General features: G+C 41.9%; 1 protein-coding gene across 1 annotated transcript in view; it reads right to left on the bottom strand.

Annotated features, from left to right (window-relative positions):
• Positions 1-13,699: 13,699 nt before the first annotated feature.
• The window catches only part of dph1 (diphthamide biosynthesis 1), a 54,402-nt gene continuing 52,051 nt past the window's right edge, over positions 13,700-16,050 (bottom strand). Inside the window, 2 exon segments of the mRNA XM_076100269.1 lie at positions 13,700-13,921; positions 14,282-14,416. Of these exon segments, the coding sequence (XP_075956384.1) occupies positions 13,841-13,921; positions 14,282-14,416 (216 nt within the window). The 3' untranslated portion in view covers positions 13,700-13,840.

Consider the following 16,050-nt stretch of genomic DNA (forward strand, 5'->3'; position numbering starts at 1 on the left):
GGTTACTATAACGTTACAGGGATGCTGTAATTCTTGTTCTGATTCTGCAAATACTATACAATGTTTATGGAGTTCATAATGTTCAATTTGAGACTGTCAATTTTGGAACCAGGTTTTGTTGCGTTGTTGTGTTGGGTTTTTGTTCCACTGTAAGGTGTATTTGTTATTTTGTCCAGCCCATGGATATCCCGAACACAAAGTAATCCATTTGACTCAGGTGAAGAGACAGCTGCCCTGGACATACTGTTGACATGAAAAGCTAAGCTACAGGCTTAAGAGCTCCATAGGATGAACTTCCTGTCAGTCACATACTGTAGGGTCATTGACATACTGGCCACGGACAGTATTTTTCCGTCAACCCCACAAGCGATGCCCCTCTTTATAATAACGCCTGTACAACGTGTTTGTTCATCAATCCTTCCTGTGTAACTCTTGCTCTTCATCCCGTGGAAATGTACCTCCTCTTTGTCGCTCTCACTAAACAAGTGAATCATCGCTGTCACTCCCTCCCTCTTCCGTTAACTGCAGCTTTCTCGCTTGTACACGCACACATGGAAAATCAGCCATCAGTAGCCAATCAAGCAACACCACCTATGAGAAGGAGAGAAGTATAGTGAGAGAAGCAGAATAAAAGAAAATAGGAAAGATATTGCAAAGATAGGAACATGTTGAGAACGCATTATCGTTGATCATTGTATCATCACATACCGTTTACACCTTTGTCTTATTTACAAGTCATTTTTTGATGGGTGCTTACCTTACATCTTCTTAGCTTACATCCTCCAAAAATCTACAGCAAAACACTTTTCACGAAGTTTAGTTTATGTTTAACTGTCCTGTAAAGACATCATGTTGATTATATTGTAAAAAAACAAACACACACACACAACTGCTGTAATTTTAATTACAGACAATACTTTCAAACACATATTCATGAATGATCATGAATTCTTCTTCTCGGGTTGTTTTGTTTGTAATGTTTTAGGGGCCTCAATAGGAAAAAGAATCCTCTATATAACCACTGATATTAATTACTTTTTAAAAGCTGAACAGTGACACACCACATAGAGATCATTTCATGTATTCTCTGTTATAAACTTTTGTGCACGACACAATCGTGGACTGGTGCAGGTGGATAGAGTGTCACAAGTGGTGGAAGCATTTGTTTGAGGCTGTGACAGTGACCGATTGGGTCGGCGAGGAAAGGATGGAGGTGACAGTCAGAGCGAAACACAGAGAAAGAGTAAGGGAGGGAGAGAGGCTGCAAGGAGTATCCTCAAAGTTTTGGTTCATGCGTTTCTATTGGCTGAATCATCATCCCAAACTGCCTGCTTCTGGCAGCAGACTCTGCAACTGTGTGTGAAACTGATGCTCGGGGCACAATAATCTGTTATGCGGGTCATATTGCTCCATTACTGCATAAACTATTGAACTCGATGATTCTAGTGAGTTCTAGATTCTGACTTAATCATGAGTTTCTCCCAAACAAAAATTGTCTTTAATATCCAAAAGAGAGACACCAGAATTAGGCCATAAAGAGAGCAGAGGCCTTTCCAAAAGCAGACAATGTGACTCGTTTTAAACACAGGTGTAACTGAGGATGTTAATACGCTATTAATAAGCCACTCTCAGCGCTTTTACTGTGACGAGCAGAAATGAGTGCAGTGAGAAGATTCTAAACATACCAAGTCAAAGAGTTTAGAAAAGTCTGACTGAAATTGGCGCAACAATCTCCACTCACTTGTTCTAAAGCTTCCAATCATGTGCAATATTACTTCTCTATTATGTTAGACTTATTTTACTAAATTCATCTTACTTTACTGTTGTTCTAATATGCCCTGGTGTTAACACTACCTCTTTTTACTCTTGTTCTTGTTCTTATGTTGCTGTAATACTTTTTTATTGTAGTTTACTTATTTTAGTCAATGTATCTTGCTCCTATTGCTATTCTTCTTCATTATTCTAAACCCTTTCAGGACCTCTAATCCACCTTTCAAAGTTTAGGTTCATTCTTGACCTAATGACCAAACGCTCTCCCCACTCAAGGCCCACTACCGTACAGCCTTCATTAGCAGATGAAGGTTGTTCATCTATCATCGAACTGTAGATGTTCAAAGTTTCCATTATTCTGATGGCTCAATCACCTATTCTGGAGCTTCTTTTCACCAGCTTCTATATCACCTAAATACATTAGCAAAATGTCTCCAAAGAGCACGAGAAAACGGTTTTGACTGAAGTGATCATCTGTCTAAAGGCAAAATCACGACACATTTGAGTCAGTATTTGTTCTGCACTGCTTCTCACATACATCAGAATTGAACAGGGGCAGTGATCCGATTATACACATGAACATCGGTTTGCTGTTCATTATATAGTCATACTAGTCAGCCTGGATAAACAGTTTCTAAACAGCTTTCTAAAGTCTGAGAAAGTAACCGTGATGATGTAATCAGGTCAGAGACATTATGGGAATGTATATAGGCTTTGTTGTCAGTCAGGTTATCTCACTTTTTAAATCACTTTTTCACAAACATCCCAACTTGATATAAGTAAAATACTAAATTGTTGTACTACCCCTTTAATTAAAGGCAAGATAGAGCAGATACAGTGGAGTCCCACAGCTCCATGGTGCCTCTCAGAGATGATCCAGGAATGACAAATATGGTTTTGAGCAGAGGAGGGCACATGTTACATAGCAGGTTCAGGGAAGGAAGATAATTACTGATCATCTACTTGGCACAAACACACAAATGTATACACACAAGTCAAGTAGACAAATAGTTAAAAAAAGCCAAACAACAACATGGTCGAGGTGACTAATAGTTAAGTTCACTTTTCCTGCTTCCTCCTGTGAGATTTGATGTTCATGCCTCTTTGGCGCACACGCTTGTACCCTTCTAAAGCAACTTCCTGGGGGACAATTAATCCACTAGTCTGAAACGAGCTTGACAAAGACAAGCACGACTACGAAGTAGCATAACTACCCAATAAAAAGTCAAAGAATGTCCCCCATCACCCCTACACACTCCTCTCTCCTCTTTTTTTCCTCTCTCTCTCTCTCTTCCTCCCGCCCCTCACGGAACCCTGAGCATCCTCCTGTTGACTGAATTTCCTCGATGACGTCAGAGTCCACGTACATCATCATCCATGTAAGTGATGCTTCTGAATGAATGAGTGTCCCCTCCCATCTCCATTACTATACTACGGGATGTCTATAAGAGCAGATCGCCGGGACAGCCCGCTGAATTTCATGACGGCCGTGAGGTGCAGGAGCGGGAAGCGAGATTGAAAGATAAATCAAAATTCGAACTACTTCTGCCGAAAATTACGCACCAGTGCTGACCATGAGGTTAGGTAGGATAAGACTTTGATATGTGAACACATTTGCCGCCGTTCAGTTATAATGTGACGAGGTAGGAAATGGTAAAACTGTGCTTTCTTTTTAGTTTTAATCAAGTCTTAAACTAAAGACATCTCAGCTGGGCCGAAGAAGACCAAGAGGTAAGTTGTCCTTTTCATTGTGCCATTTGTTTTTGTCGTATGCACATTTTGATTACAGCGGCGGTCTTGATCCACGTGTGGCAATAAATTACAACAAGGAATGAGCTTGTTAAATCGGCGTACGGTCACTCTTTTTCCCGTCAGCGAATTTCCCTCTGCGTGCCATGTCGTGAGTCTACGGTAGATTACGGCGGCTGGAAGTTACTGCAGTGTGAGTCACTTTGGCGCACATGGGCAGTGACAACTGTAGAAAAGGATGGAATGTATTGTAGGGTGTAGACTGCGCCGACTGCATGTTAACCAGGCTGCATCTCCGCAGAAAGTCAATAGCGAATCACGACATGCGGATGATATATATGAATATTTTTCAAGGGTAGCAGCCGTTGTGGGACGTGTCCTGTCGGGCTGCTTCTATGACTCATTAATACCTAACACACAGCCAAGAGTGCTTGTAAGAGTTAAGCTGAACCAAAACATAAAACACATAGAATCAACCGTAAGGTATCCGTTAGTGTTACGGTGGAGAGACCTACTTTAAATAAAGTGACCTATTATTATAGCTTCGGCGGGCAGATCTCCTCTCCCTGGTTCGGCAGCTGTTTTTCCCCTTTTTTTTCATGTTGAAATGACATCGTGACGCGTTGTGGAGATGAAGTCAATTTTGCGTCATTCCTGCGCACATGCAGACGTCTCCCGATCACCCGTCAGATGGCTTTAAAGACACAGCGCGAGTCGCCTATATACGTCTACAGCCTGCATTGCGATGTGTCTCTATACTAGGTGGAGAAGATGAGGGAGGTGAGGGGGTGGGAAGCCCAGGGGGTCTGATGAAAACTCCCCAGTGTAACTCCTGGAGGGGGCTATGACCAGAATTACAATGAGCGTGGTTCAATAACCTCTCCAGCTGTCTCGTGTCCAGCTGCGCAGGGTACATTCACAGCGGAAGCAACATGGGGCATAAAAAAAAGATCAGCGATACACTTTTGAAGATCTTTCAAAGCGCTGGAATAACCAGCGGCTCCGACAGCCGCGTGGCGCTGTCCATGGTGCTGACCGTGGTCTGTGGGTTGACCGTCATGGGGGCTAAATTAAAAACAACAACATTGTGATAAACTAGGAAGCTGCAGTTTCTAATACACAAACATTAACAATAAGACGTTGTGTCCATGCAGTCAGTGAACCATCCAAGATTTCTCCATACAGAATAATATTACAGACGTCTTAAAAATGTTATATGAGATTTTGTTGCCATGGTTCGTTATCAGTTCACGAGTAGGAATATTGTAAACTTTCCAGCCTCTACCGAGCATGTGTATGCCTCTGACTAATAGAGAGGCGCATCTCTAGAGACATTTTACGGCTCACGCAGCAGCACTGTTGGTCGGTCAGCAGAAGATTTTCAGGACCACGGACAGCGACAGAGTCCAGATACTTTGTCACAGAGCAAATTGGTCTACTTTCGATGAATAAGAATAACAAAGATCAGATTTTCAAATGTAGTTCAGAGCTGCACTTTGATAACTGTTAATAGAAGTAGGGCCTAACTGGTAGTGACACGGACAAAAATATGACACAGGAACAAGTCCAAGTCTGTGGTAACTTCTGGTGACACTTGAGTGGCAACTTTTGTACTTGCACACTCACATTGCTCCTTTCCCTTTCATCCTTGCCTATCTAGATTCCTTTAGGAGAAAAATAGTTCACATGAAAACACACAAATCCCGACAGTCAAGACTTTACACAGCTTCAAACTGCCTAAACAGTCAGCATACACATCAGATGAGCGCTTGTGAGTCCTCAAATTTCCGGACTGCTGACGTCAGTCCTGGAGTTACTGAGTTGAGCTTGCATAAGCCACCAGTCCACCCTGCGCTCCCGTCCGTCCATATCCTGTGGATGACTCATAGATAATCGGCATGGAAATCAATACTACAAACACAACAAGTGGGCCATGTAACCATCAGTCTGGCCACACGTAGCCTCAGGCCTCTGGCTGGAAAGGTTATTATGTGTGCCACTGTGAGCTCTGTGTCATGATGTATAATCAGATTTGGCTGATGGCTGTGTAGTGCACCTCAGAGATATGCCAGGTGATTATAAAGAGCACTTAAAGTGCTAATTTTCCTTTGCACCTGACATTTATTTCTTTATGAATTGCAATCATAGATGACATTTAATTGTTGAACAAAGGCCAGCATTGTGGTGTCTCTCTCGCGCTGCACACCCCACCTTTCCCTCTGCATGTTGTTACCAGCTTGTATGCTTTCTTATTCTAATTTAATGACATGCTGCTGCTCTGTCCTATCAGTCAGTGCATCAATACCTTGGCTCTAGACTGCTTACTGCTAAAACTCCTCCAAAAGTACAGTAACAGTCTACAGTCATGGCTACTGACGTCTGGCAAACCTCTGCTCTGTGTGCTAAAATTCATCTTTGTGACCGTAAGAGTTAAGACGAGTGGGAAGATGCTGCTGTGCCGTATGAAGTTTCCTTTTCGGAGCCCAGCACTACTGAAGGCTGCATCACCAGCATCATCAAACCAGCGAGGACGTCAGCGGTTACCACAGCCAATCATATTTCTCCCGCTGTCTCCATGGTGACCGTGGCATTAGATTGTTACTGTAGCAACACCACCACTGGTAACAGTCTACAGCCATGGTCGCTAGGGGGCAAAACACACATCTGAACCCGAGTGGTGCAAAAGAGACACAAGACATACGGGAATCAGCAAGAGAGGGAAAGTGAAAGCAAAAAGAAGTGTACCGTTGGAATCACACAAAGAATTTAATTGACAAGAACATATTTTACAGCATTTGATGTGGAGTGTATCATTTACTCGTTCAATTGATCAACAAACCACCTAAATCCTGGTGGTAGAAAATACAAGTACATGATGTACATCAATATATATATATATATATATATATATATATATATATATAGAGAGAGAGAGAGAGAGAGAGAGGAGTAACTACAAGTAACTGAACTCTATGAACCTGACCATGATTTAAGCACAGAGGCAGAGATGTTATGGAAAGGACAACATATTTGAATATCTTTAAAAAAGGCTTCACATATCTGCTGCACATTTGAGACGGAATATTACAGTATACCCACATCCTGGAGGGGGGAAAGACTCCTTGACAGGTAGATGAAAGTCTTGGGTTCTGAAGTTGTACCAGAGCAGCAGTGTCAGGGAAAGGCTACCTGTAAAGTCCTAATGAAAACTAATCCACTCCTGCCAGAAAAAGAGCTCAGGGAACCTCCTGAAACTGCTGTTGATGCTGATATTCACTCCTCATCAGAGGTCCATTTTCTTTTTTGTCAAATTCCTTATGAAAGTTGTTGGCTTTAATGATTCCTGAACTAATTTCACCTTTCATGGATATGCATATTTGAATAAGTCCCATGTAATGTCTAATTTCCTATCAATAAATTGATTAATCATTAACATATGAGACTTTTGTATCTTTGTCAGTAATAACGTCATTTTCTCTGCACTGTAAGACTCCACATGCTGAACTCCTTTCCAGCAGCACATAAACTCTTACTGTTCAGAGACCAGGACTCAGAACATGAAACTGGCACCATTGCTGGTTATAATAATCAACTTGACTTTAATTTCCACGATTTACTCGGTAACGTTTGAAAGATTGCGTCTTGCTTTTTCAGCAGTCTTTGGCAACACAATAATAGACGAGGTAGATGCTAATATACAATATACATATACAGTGGAAGAAGTAATGTGTAACAAAGCATGTGTCTCAGTACAGATGTTGAACAAATACAAAAAAAGTTCAAGTTGTACATTTAGTGGCAACACAACCAGGAGAAATGAAGTACGTGAATGACATGATATGAAGCTCTAGCAATCCCTCTTTTTTCATGAATTCTTCTTTGTGTGGCCAGCTGCTTAGAAAAGTTCACGGTGATAAGTACTCTACTTATTAAACAGTGGTCTCAAGGGTGTAACTATTTTCAGCCCAAGGATTTCATGTGCCAATAACTATCAAAGATGAGGAGATGTTAAGCTGAAGAGGCACAGGTTAAGTACATTTTGATCACACTTATACACATTTCCTACCTCAGTGTTCAAACCTGTTGCTCTCAGAGGTGACATGCATCATAACTTTTATGTCAGAGCATTTACACAAACTGACCTCATCCAGTAACACCAGGGATTCCCTTGTACGTGGCTGTTGGTGGGTATCCAACTCAGCAGGATAAGAGAGAGCGAATCCTAAAGTGCCGACATTGTGAAGTCTCCTGTGTTTGTTAAATATGTCGCAGCACTATCACTTTAAAATCACTTTTAACAAGAACTTCTAATGAGTCTTTAGTAAACAATGAGCTCATGATGACTTCATAATAAACTATCAATTCATTCCTTCATATTTATTAGTATATTTGATTAACCAATTACATCCTAAGGATTTCTAACGGATCAGTACATCACTCGTGGATGACACAAGACAGATAGTGGAATGAATAATCATGTTCAAAGCACATTTACATTAATATTTCCATCCATATGGCATATTATTAGCCAACACAGCCACACTAATGGTGAGCTGGTAAAGGGACATGTAAGTATGTAGAGCAGTCCATCGGTGTGTCAGTGTCATCCCTGATCTTCCCAAGTAGCTTCAGGATGTACAATAATGTCCGTACAGTATTTAAGAACTGATGTTGACTTGGGTTTGGATAAAATTAAGAAAAGAATAGACAGCAGGGGGTGGTGTATTTGGCAGTGGAATAATTTGCCTAAATCGTGAGGAAACTATGTACACAGAGTGTGGCTGCTTCTGCTTGTTTAAAAAAATGTGTCATCTCACTAGAGTTAAGCAGGAATACAGCAAACTAATCATGGTTATGTTGTGTAAAGTGAGAGTAAAACAATACATACTGCACCTTTCATTTATCTTAAATCAATTTATTAGTCAAGAAGAAGAATCCCAAGAATTCAGAATAATGTCTCTAAAGTTTATGACCTCAGAGTTCTATTAGAAGAAAAACCTTCAAGTAAAGCAACAAAGAAAAATCAGTGGCCCCTTCCCACTAGATTGAGTACGAAGGGGCTACATTAATTACACAGAAACGGAAGATCACAGCATGACAGGAAAACGCAGACAATCCACGGCAGGACAGAGTGGGTTGAGGAAGAAGGTGACTTTGTCACAACCCTGTGCTGGGGTGGCTCTTGGCTGGATGATCAGGGACAGGCTGACCTCCCACGCAGAATTAGTCATCTCTTTACACCACTTATTATTTTTTTTGCCCACTAAAGAATCTTATTCAACCTTCTAGCAACCTTCCTTCACATTGCTGTTCGGCCGCCCAGGCATCTTCTCTCACACACACACACACACACACACACACACACACACACACACACACACACACACACACACACACACACACACACACACACACACACACACACACACACACACACACACACACAGAGTCAGCAGCCTCTAGACATCATCATTTATTGTTCAAATGTCCACAGGGATGCAGATCAAGGGGTTGTTAAACACATAGCTGCTAATCTCCACCGCGAGGATAGGATTACCCAACTAAATCAAAAGAAGCATTTGCAATTAGACTAGTTTTAACATGAACACAACAGGCTGTTTTGACTAAGTTAACTGTTCTCCCTTCTGTCTAATTCTCCCTTCAAGGGACCTGTTACCTTCACTTGCTAAACTAATTTGCTCTTACATTGCCTACCTGATGCTTCAGAGCAAAATGTGAAAACAAGACTCAATACGAAGGCTCAGCAAATCCAGCTTACTCAAGAACAAGCTACTTTTGGAGTTACACATGCTGTAAAATATGTGCAAAAGCAAGGACGAGCTTTCTATTAATCATGCCTCTTCAGAAACATGTTGACTGAAATATCCAGATCATGCAGACACACTTTGTACACTGACAACATGCAGCTCTTCTTCCTAGTACCGTCCTCGGGAATTGAAATAACACACGCACTGTCACATGAGACGTCCATTATTATCGCCAAAGCCCACTCAAAAGCAACCTATCAAACAGCATGTTCCTCCGCAACCAAGCATAGATTTATTTTTCCTTCATACATTTCCCTAAGCAGTTTCTCACCCACCTAGTGTCTCGACAGAGGTAAATACCAAAGCTGTCATCTTTTGTTGTCATTTCTGTTAAGTTCTAGTGTAATCCAGGGGAACGGCTGCTTCTCTCCACAGACAGAGAGAAGCAGGCGCTGACATACAGACTTCTAATCACTCTGTTGTGTATCTTATATACATGCCCTCTACTGACACTCCTTTCCCAGCTCAGCCCCAGTCACATGTGGCCTTCTGAAGTCACAGTTTGCCTCAAAGCAACACTGATGGAAAAAAAAAAAAATGTGCAAGAAAAAACTCCTCCTCTTCAGTTTTTTTGTTGTTGTAGTGAGTCATAACATATATTTGAAAAAAACAAAAACGTATGTCTTTTTTCCACCCATGCCAGATTTGTCAGAAAAGTTCAGTAATAATGACAAACATATGGGAAGCAGTTAAATGCTATAGACTATGATAAACAAAGGGTTAGGATAGTGCATTTACTTAGCGAGTGGGTAAATGTAAAGTTGCCTGACATTCAGAAAGGCAACTCTACTGCTGTGACTCAGCCTTTCCCTGGTTAGAGGAATTAAACAACTAAAAACATCTCGGGTGCTTACATACAGTATTTTACCGGCTCGCAGGTAGCAGACAAAGCCACAAAAAAACATTGACCCAGGCAACCAGTTCATATTTACTGAAATATATTACATATATTACATCTCTGGTTGTGTGATGACGTGTGGTTGTCGAGAGGGCATTAGCTGATGGCGTTTGAGTCATATCACAGCTTCCTGTTGCTACGCAAACAAGTGCTGGGGCACCAATGGCAACCAGCTGACCGTGCAGTCAGGGTATATATCGGCATCACCGTGAGCAGTGCATCACCTGAGCACCCCGCTGTGTAAAGCACAGGCTCAAACCCGCCACCTCTGCAGAGTCCTAATAAACATGTCACAAATTCTCGATGGCGAGCTGCGCCCTCTGGACAAGAAACTGGGTGCTGATGGCAGAGGACGTGTGATGGCTAACACGTTCAGAGCAGGCAGGGAGCAGCCCGGGAGAATGAAGGAAATGGGACGCCAAGGAGGATGAAAGAGCGGGGAATCGAATTCCTACCACATCTGGAAAGAATTGCATACACCAGTTACAGAGGAACGCTGGGCTCTTGCACCGTGCCGAGCACACTCACTCTCATGCTGCCATGCCCAGCAGAGCCTTTCCACAGTGAAGAAGTGTGTGACTCGAATGCCTTGCAGGACTGCAAATAAGCTATGCAAACAGTGCCACCTAGTGGTCACTCAGCTGTCTGCATAGCTGGTACGGAATCTGAGGGAAGAGACTGATTGGGGTTTACATTACTCACAAAGCCGTCTGTCAGCGACTGGCAGAGCAAAAACAGATCAGAGCCTCAGACAAGTAAACACAATATGCTTTGAAATAGATCCACCCCACTGCTCCGAAATTCACTTTTATGGAGTTTAGGAGAATTGGTGTTTTCTCTATTTCCCACATGCAGGGTTATGATTTTTTTTCCACATTGTGCTCTACCAGGAGCAATTATGACTGTTTTAATAACACTACTGAACAATTTTACAAACAAGAAGACTGCAGCAAGTTGATAAGTAGGTCAGGCTGGGTCACACACTGCATCAGTATGGGACAATGCAACGACTAAACACACCAACAAGACATTCATGTATAGAGCCATGTCTCACTGGCTTACTCAGCCATACATTGTATATTACATTTACAGAATCTTTATATTTAACTGAGATATTTCACAATGCTGTACTCAGAATTGTATAGTGATATCAATGCAGGGGGGAACGATTAAACAAAACATTTCAGTTTGAACTTGGTGAAGCATTGTGTGATTACTGTACTGTAATTCTACAACAGCATACTGCTCTGATCATCTGATGGGTATTTTACTGGGAAATCAAATCCACGTAAGATTCCATAACTATCTGTGAAGTCAAACCATAGAGCCGTGATTTTAAAAAAAATGCGACAGTAACTTGCTGTGAAATTAATGTAATTTACTCTAATTGTACAGCCCAATGTTTTAGTGTCTTTTTTTATCTTGATCTTGTAAAATTCAAGAGGTTATTCTTAAAGATCGGCCCGCAAAATAAGTATTCTTTGACTTTCTTTGAAGCACGGAATAAAGATGATTATTTATTTCAAGCTTTTATTTAAAGTGTTGAATACCATACGTTTGGTGAAGGCTATTGAGTAGTAAGAGTAGAGTAAGAGTAGACATTTGTTGATTATATTGCAATTTGTCAACATGGATCTATGTTGCCAAAGCAACAATCGATGGGATGGTTCCAAATCAATAATCAAGGAGAATGAGAGCGAGAAGGAATTAGGATACAACACATTTATACAGACAAAAACTGAATGTATTTAATGTGATCTTCATTACTTTACAGATGTCTATGAATGATCTACCAAAAAGAAACACCATCTATGTTAAACATTATAATGTCACACATTTCAATTCAATTCAATTTATTTTTGTATAGCCCAAAATCCCAAATTACAAATTAGCCTCAGAGGGCTTTACAATATGTACGCATTTGACATCCTCTTGTCCCGGAACACTCACATCGGAACAGGAAAAACTCCCCCAAAAAACCCTTTAACGGGGGAAAAAAGAGGAAGAGACCTGTGAAATACTCATAAGAAATACTCATAAGATAATAAAAACATTCTATAGTTGTATGCAGACATTAACGTGTTCAGACTTCTACTATTGTTTATTGCAATGTAAGGGCCCTATTTGACTTTACAATTACAATATTTAAATCCCCTTTAGTTCCATCTTTTGTGTCTAAAATGGTTTAAACAGTTTTTAAAACATATCCTTTTTCTCCGGTGTGCAAATCAGCAATTATTTAATATCTAAAGGCAAAACAAATCCTTAGGTTTGGAGATTAAAAACTGCACATATTGGGGAGAGGAGGAAGAGAGGATTTATTAAACTTCTCCCCTCTTTCCCCCCCGATAGAGTGCGTCAAAAAATAAATCAAACATCAGCTGCGAGAGAGCTCTGCTGCCCAATAATTTATTCTTGGCCGCATCACACACTGTACTGTAGCAAGTACTGAGCTCTTCAAAATAACAGCCACTAGAGGGGCACGAGAGACGCATCATGAGAAAGACATCTGGCGGGACGGGCTGCATCACACTGGCCTCTGTTGCCAAGGAGATACGATGGTGGAAAGCAGAAGGAGGGTCTGACGAGAGAAGCCTAGTAGTTGTAGGCAAATAACAAAACTCACAGAAGATCATCCCCACCGGAGACTATGTGCCGCAATGTGGGGAGAATTCGCAAGTTCTCGGGATCAGCTGGAGCCACAGCGCGCTGCTGTCAATCAGCGTCTGCGGTGGCAGCCGACCAGCAATAGAGGGTTTATCTATTTATTTATTGACAGGCTCCTCCATCAATAAATAATGAGGATGGAGAGCAGTCGTGACTACAGTAGCACTGCACTCATCTATAGGAACTCGCACTGTTTTTAAGACCGAGGGCTTAAAAACAAGCCCGTCCCTTCAGCATGGCACCGACTTCATCAAACACACTCACACAAGAAGCAAGGTTCCATTTCAGATTTATTGTTTCAGAGTTTGACTGCACACCAAACTAAAGTGCATCATACAATATATCTATGACTGGAAGCATAGCATGAAGGGAGACATACAGTGCTTTACCCAAGGACAGGCTGACTGCGTTTGGCTAGATTCCCCCCCCCCCCCCCCCCCCCCCCCACATTAACACTTTCATTCTATTCAACAAGGTCACCTCACGTGTTCTCTCTATCACAAAAGCCACGTGTGCATTGCAGAAATGCCCACACATTTCTGTGCAGGAATAATTTCCGTTCTTAGCACACAGCAGAGAGCGGCTCCTTCATGGCAATGTGACTCGCATGAACATGCATGACCTCAGACACACAAGCTTTTCTCTCGGTTGCTTGCATTGTGAGCTCTGAGCACATGCCGAAAACGTGAATAAGAGAAAATGAATTTGGTTTGATCTGCTGTTCTGTAAAATGAGGGATTATTTATGGCTGGTAATCCATTTGAGGAGCGGCTGAAGGGCTCCTCTGGCTTTAGCTCTGCTTACTGATAGACTGTCTGGACAAATACCCGCTCTCTCCTCTTCTGGCCTGACCTCCCTCCAGCTACTAGCAGAGGCAGAAGCACTGGCAGGCACGAGGCGAGTCAAAGACTGAGCTGGACACGATGTATCATTCCCCTTGACAGCCACAGGGGGCGCACTGGTTCTGCGCACACTGCTTGGTAGGAAGGGCTGGCTCCGAGCCTTGTTTCTGCAGGCAGGCAGAGGGATGGCATTAACACTTGGAATAGTGACAGCACCTACCTCAGACAGATTAGTGGTAATATGAGGCAATATGGCGTCTGCAGCGTGTATTCACGCTACAGCAATTAACTGCATATCTAACTATCTTTCATACATTTATCAAATAAATGAGAACATTCATGATGCAAATCAAGGTCAATGTCAAAACCACGCCCTTTTGGGGGAGACATACAGATACATGGTCTTGTTGTTATTTTGCCACTGGGTGTCAGTGTGGCGACATACTGATAAAAGTAGTCACACACATGCTGAACACAGTGTGGTTCTCCTCTGCCATTCATTCTTTTATCTCCCACCCCTTGCTTACCCGAGTCTGTCTGCGCGTGGGCCGCACAGGTTGGTTGTCAGGGTGGTTGGGCGCCCACGGTCCCAGGCTCTGATTGGAGTAGAAGTCCATGGGGTAGACTTCCTTCCAGTCAACCTCCTGTAGAGCTACAGCTGCCTGAGAGATAGTGAGACGGATAATCACAAATAAGGTAAAAAAAAGTGCAATACCAGCCCACTTAAATGGCCGTACACGATCCTGAAGTCCCCCCCCCTCGTTATTTAGTACTGTATTTGCAGTTTTTGGGCAAAGCAGCTGCAGGAAACCACACAGTGATGAGAAGTCGCAACAGACAAGACAGGTGTCATAATATTAAGCTTGGATAACAGGCAGAGTTGTCATGTTATCCCTATGCAGCTGCACTGCATGACACAACATCTGTTAGAGGAGAGCAACAGCACAGGCATGACAGTGCAGTGACATAAGTGCAGACTGCTCCGTATGGAAGACAAGTGCCTGTGAATATTGATTCTGAATGAAAGAAGGAGCAGCTGAACGACTGAACAGATGAATAAACAAGCGTGCTGAACGAAGGAACAAATCATTTGATTGTTGCATTTATTGCATTTATTAATTCATCCAACTCCTCATACATCTTTCAGACAAGTTCGACGCCAAGATCCAACTTGAGCGTCATACAATTTGGGATAATTTCAATGATGTATGGAAATATGATGAGAAAGTCATGTGACGCACTAGAGAATTCAGTTCAAAGGAAACGAGAAAATGCAGCTTGAAAGTGATGAAATCTCTATTCTAGTGGGACATAATTCATCACTGTTAGCTTGTTGCTGTGGTGTGTACCAACACCGACACTACTACCGAAGGTAGTGTACCGGCTGTATCTTCAAATAGAAACAGAAACACAATACTCCCGTAAACATGCTTTTTTTTACATGTTCATGTGAACAAGAAACAATAAAGGATAATTGCAATGGCTGTGGAGATAGAGATATGATTTTACTTTTTCCAAGGAAGTACCAAAGATTTATCTAATAGAGGTTATTCTTTATATTGTTCCATATTTTACAAGTGTAACACAGGTGTCCACCAAACATAGACCCCTTGTCGCATCAAAAAAAAGAAAAGCAACTTGTTCAAATACTGGAGCTGCACAGGGTGTTTGATATCTATATAAATGAACTAGTTTCCATAAACTGTACTCCACCAAAACACCTCTCCATGGGGTCAAACATGATATTTGAATTGCTGCAGATGATGTAGATTGTAAAGTTTTGGTTTGAAATGACCTTAGCGCTGCATTCAATACTGTTGACAACCTTGTAATCCACAGGCTAAATCTTGAATATTTACGGGACCTTATTTGAGTGGTTCTCTTATTACCTCTCAGATAGGACTTTGTTGGTGTCTACAGCTGAATTTGTGCTGGACACGGCCGCTTTTCCATGTGGTGTTCCCCAGGGATCGATCATGGGACCCATTCTGTTTTCCATATACAGCACATGGTGCCACTAGGGCAGATTATCAGTAGTTTCAGCAACATCTCCTCTCATTGTACGCTGATGACATCCAGTTGTGATTGTCATTTAAACCAGATGAGCCTCATAGCATTTCTGAATTGACTGTTGAAATGTAATTAGGAACCGAATGGCACATCCTGCAGTTAAAAGCAGATAAAACTGAAGTCCTGATTACTGCTCCAGATAACCTTCACTCAGCAATCAGGCAAAATCTTGGCACCATATCCTCATCTTCTTGGACTAGTCTGTGTAATCTTCATGTGATTTCTG

This window comes from Anarhichas minor, unplaced genomic scaffold, assembly GCF_050575085.1.
Source record: "Anarhichas minor isolate MPS153535 unplaced genomic scaffold, ASM5057508v1 ptg000026l, whole genome shotgun sequence".
NCBI classification, from domain to species: domain Eukaryota; kingdom Metazoa; phylum Chordata; class Actinopteri; order Perciformes; family Anarhichadidae; genus Anarhichas; species Anarhichas minor.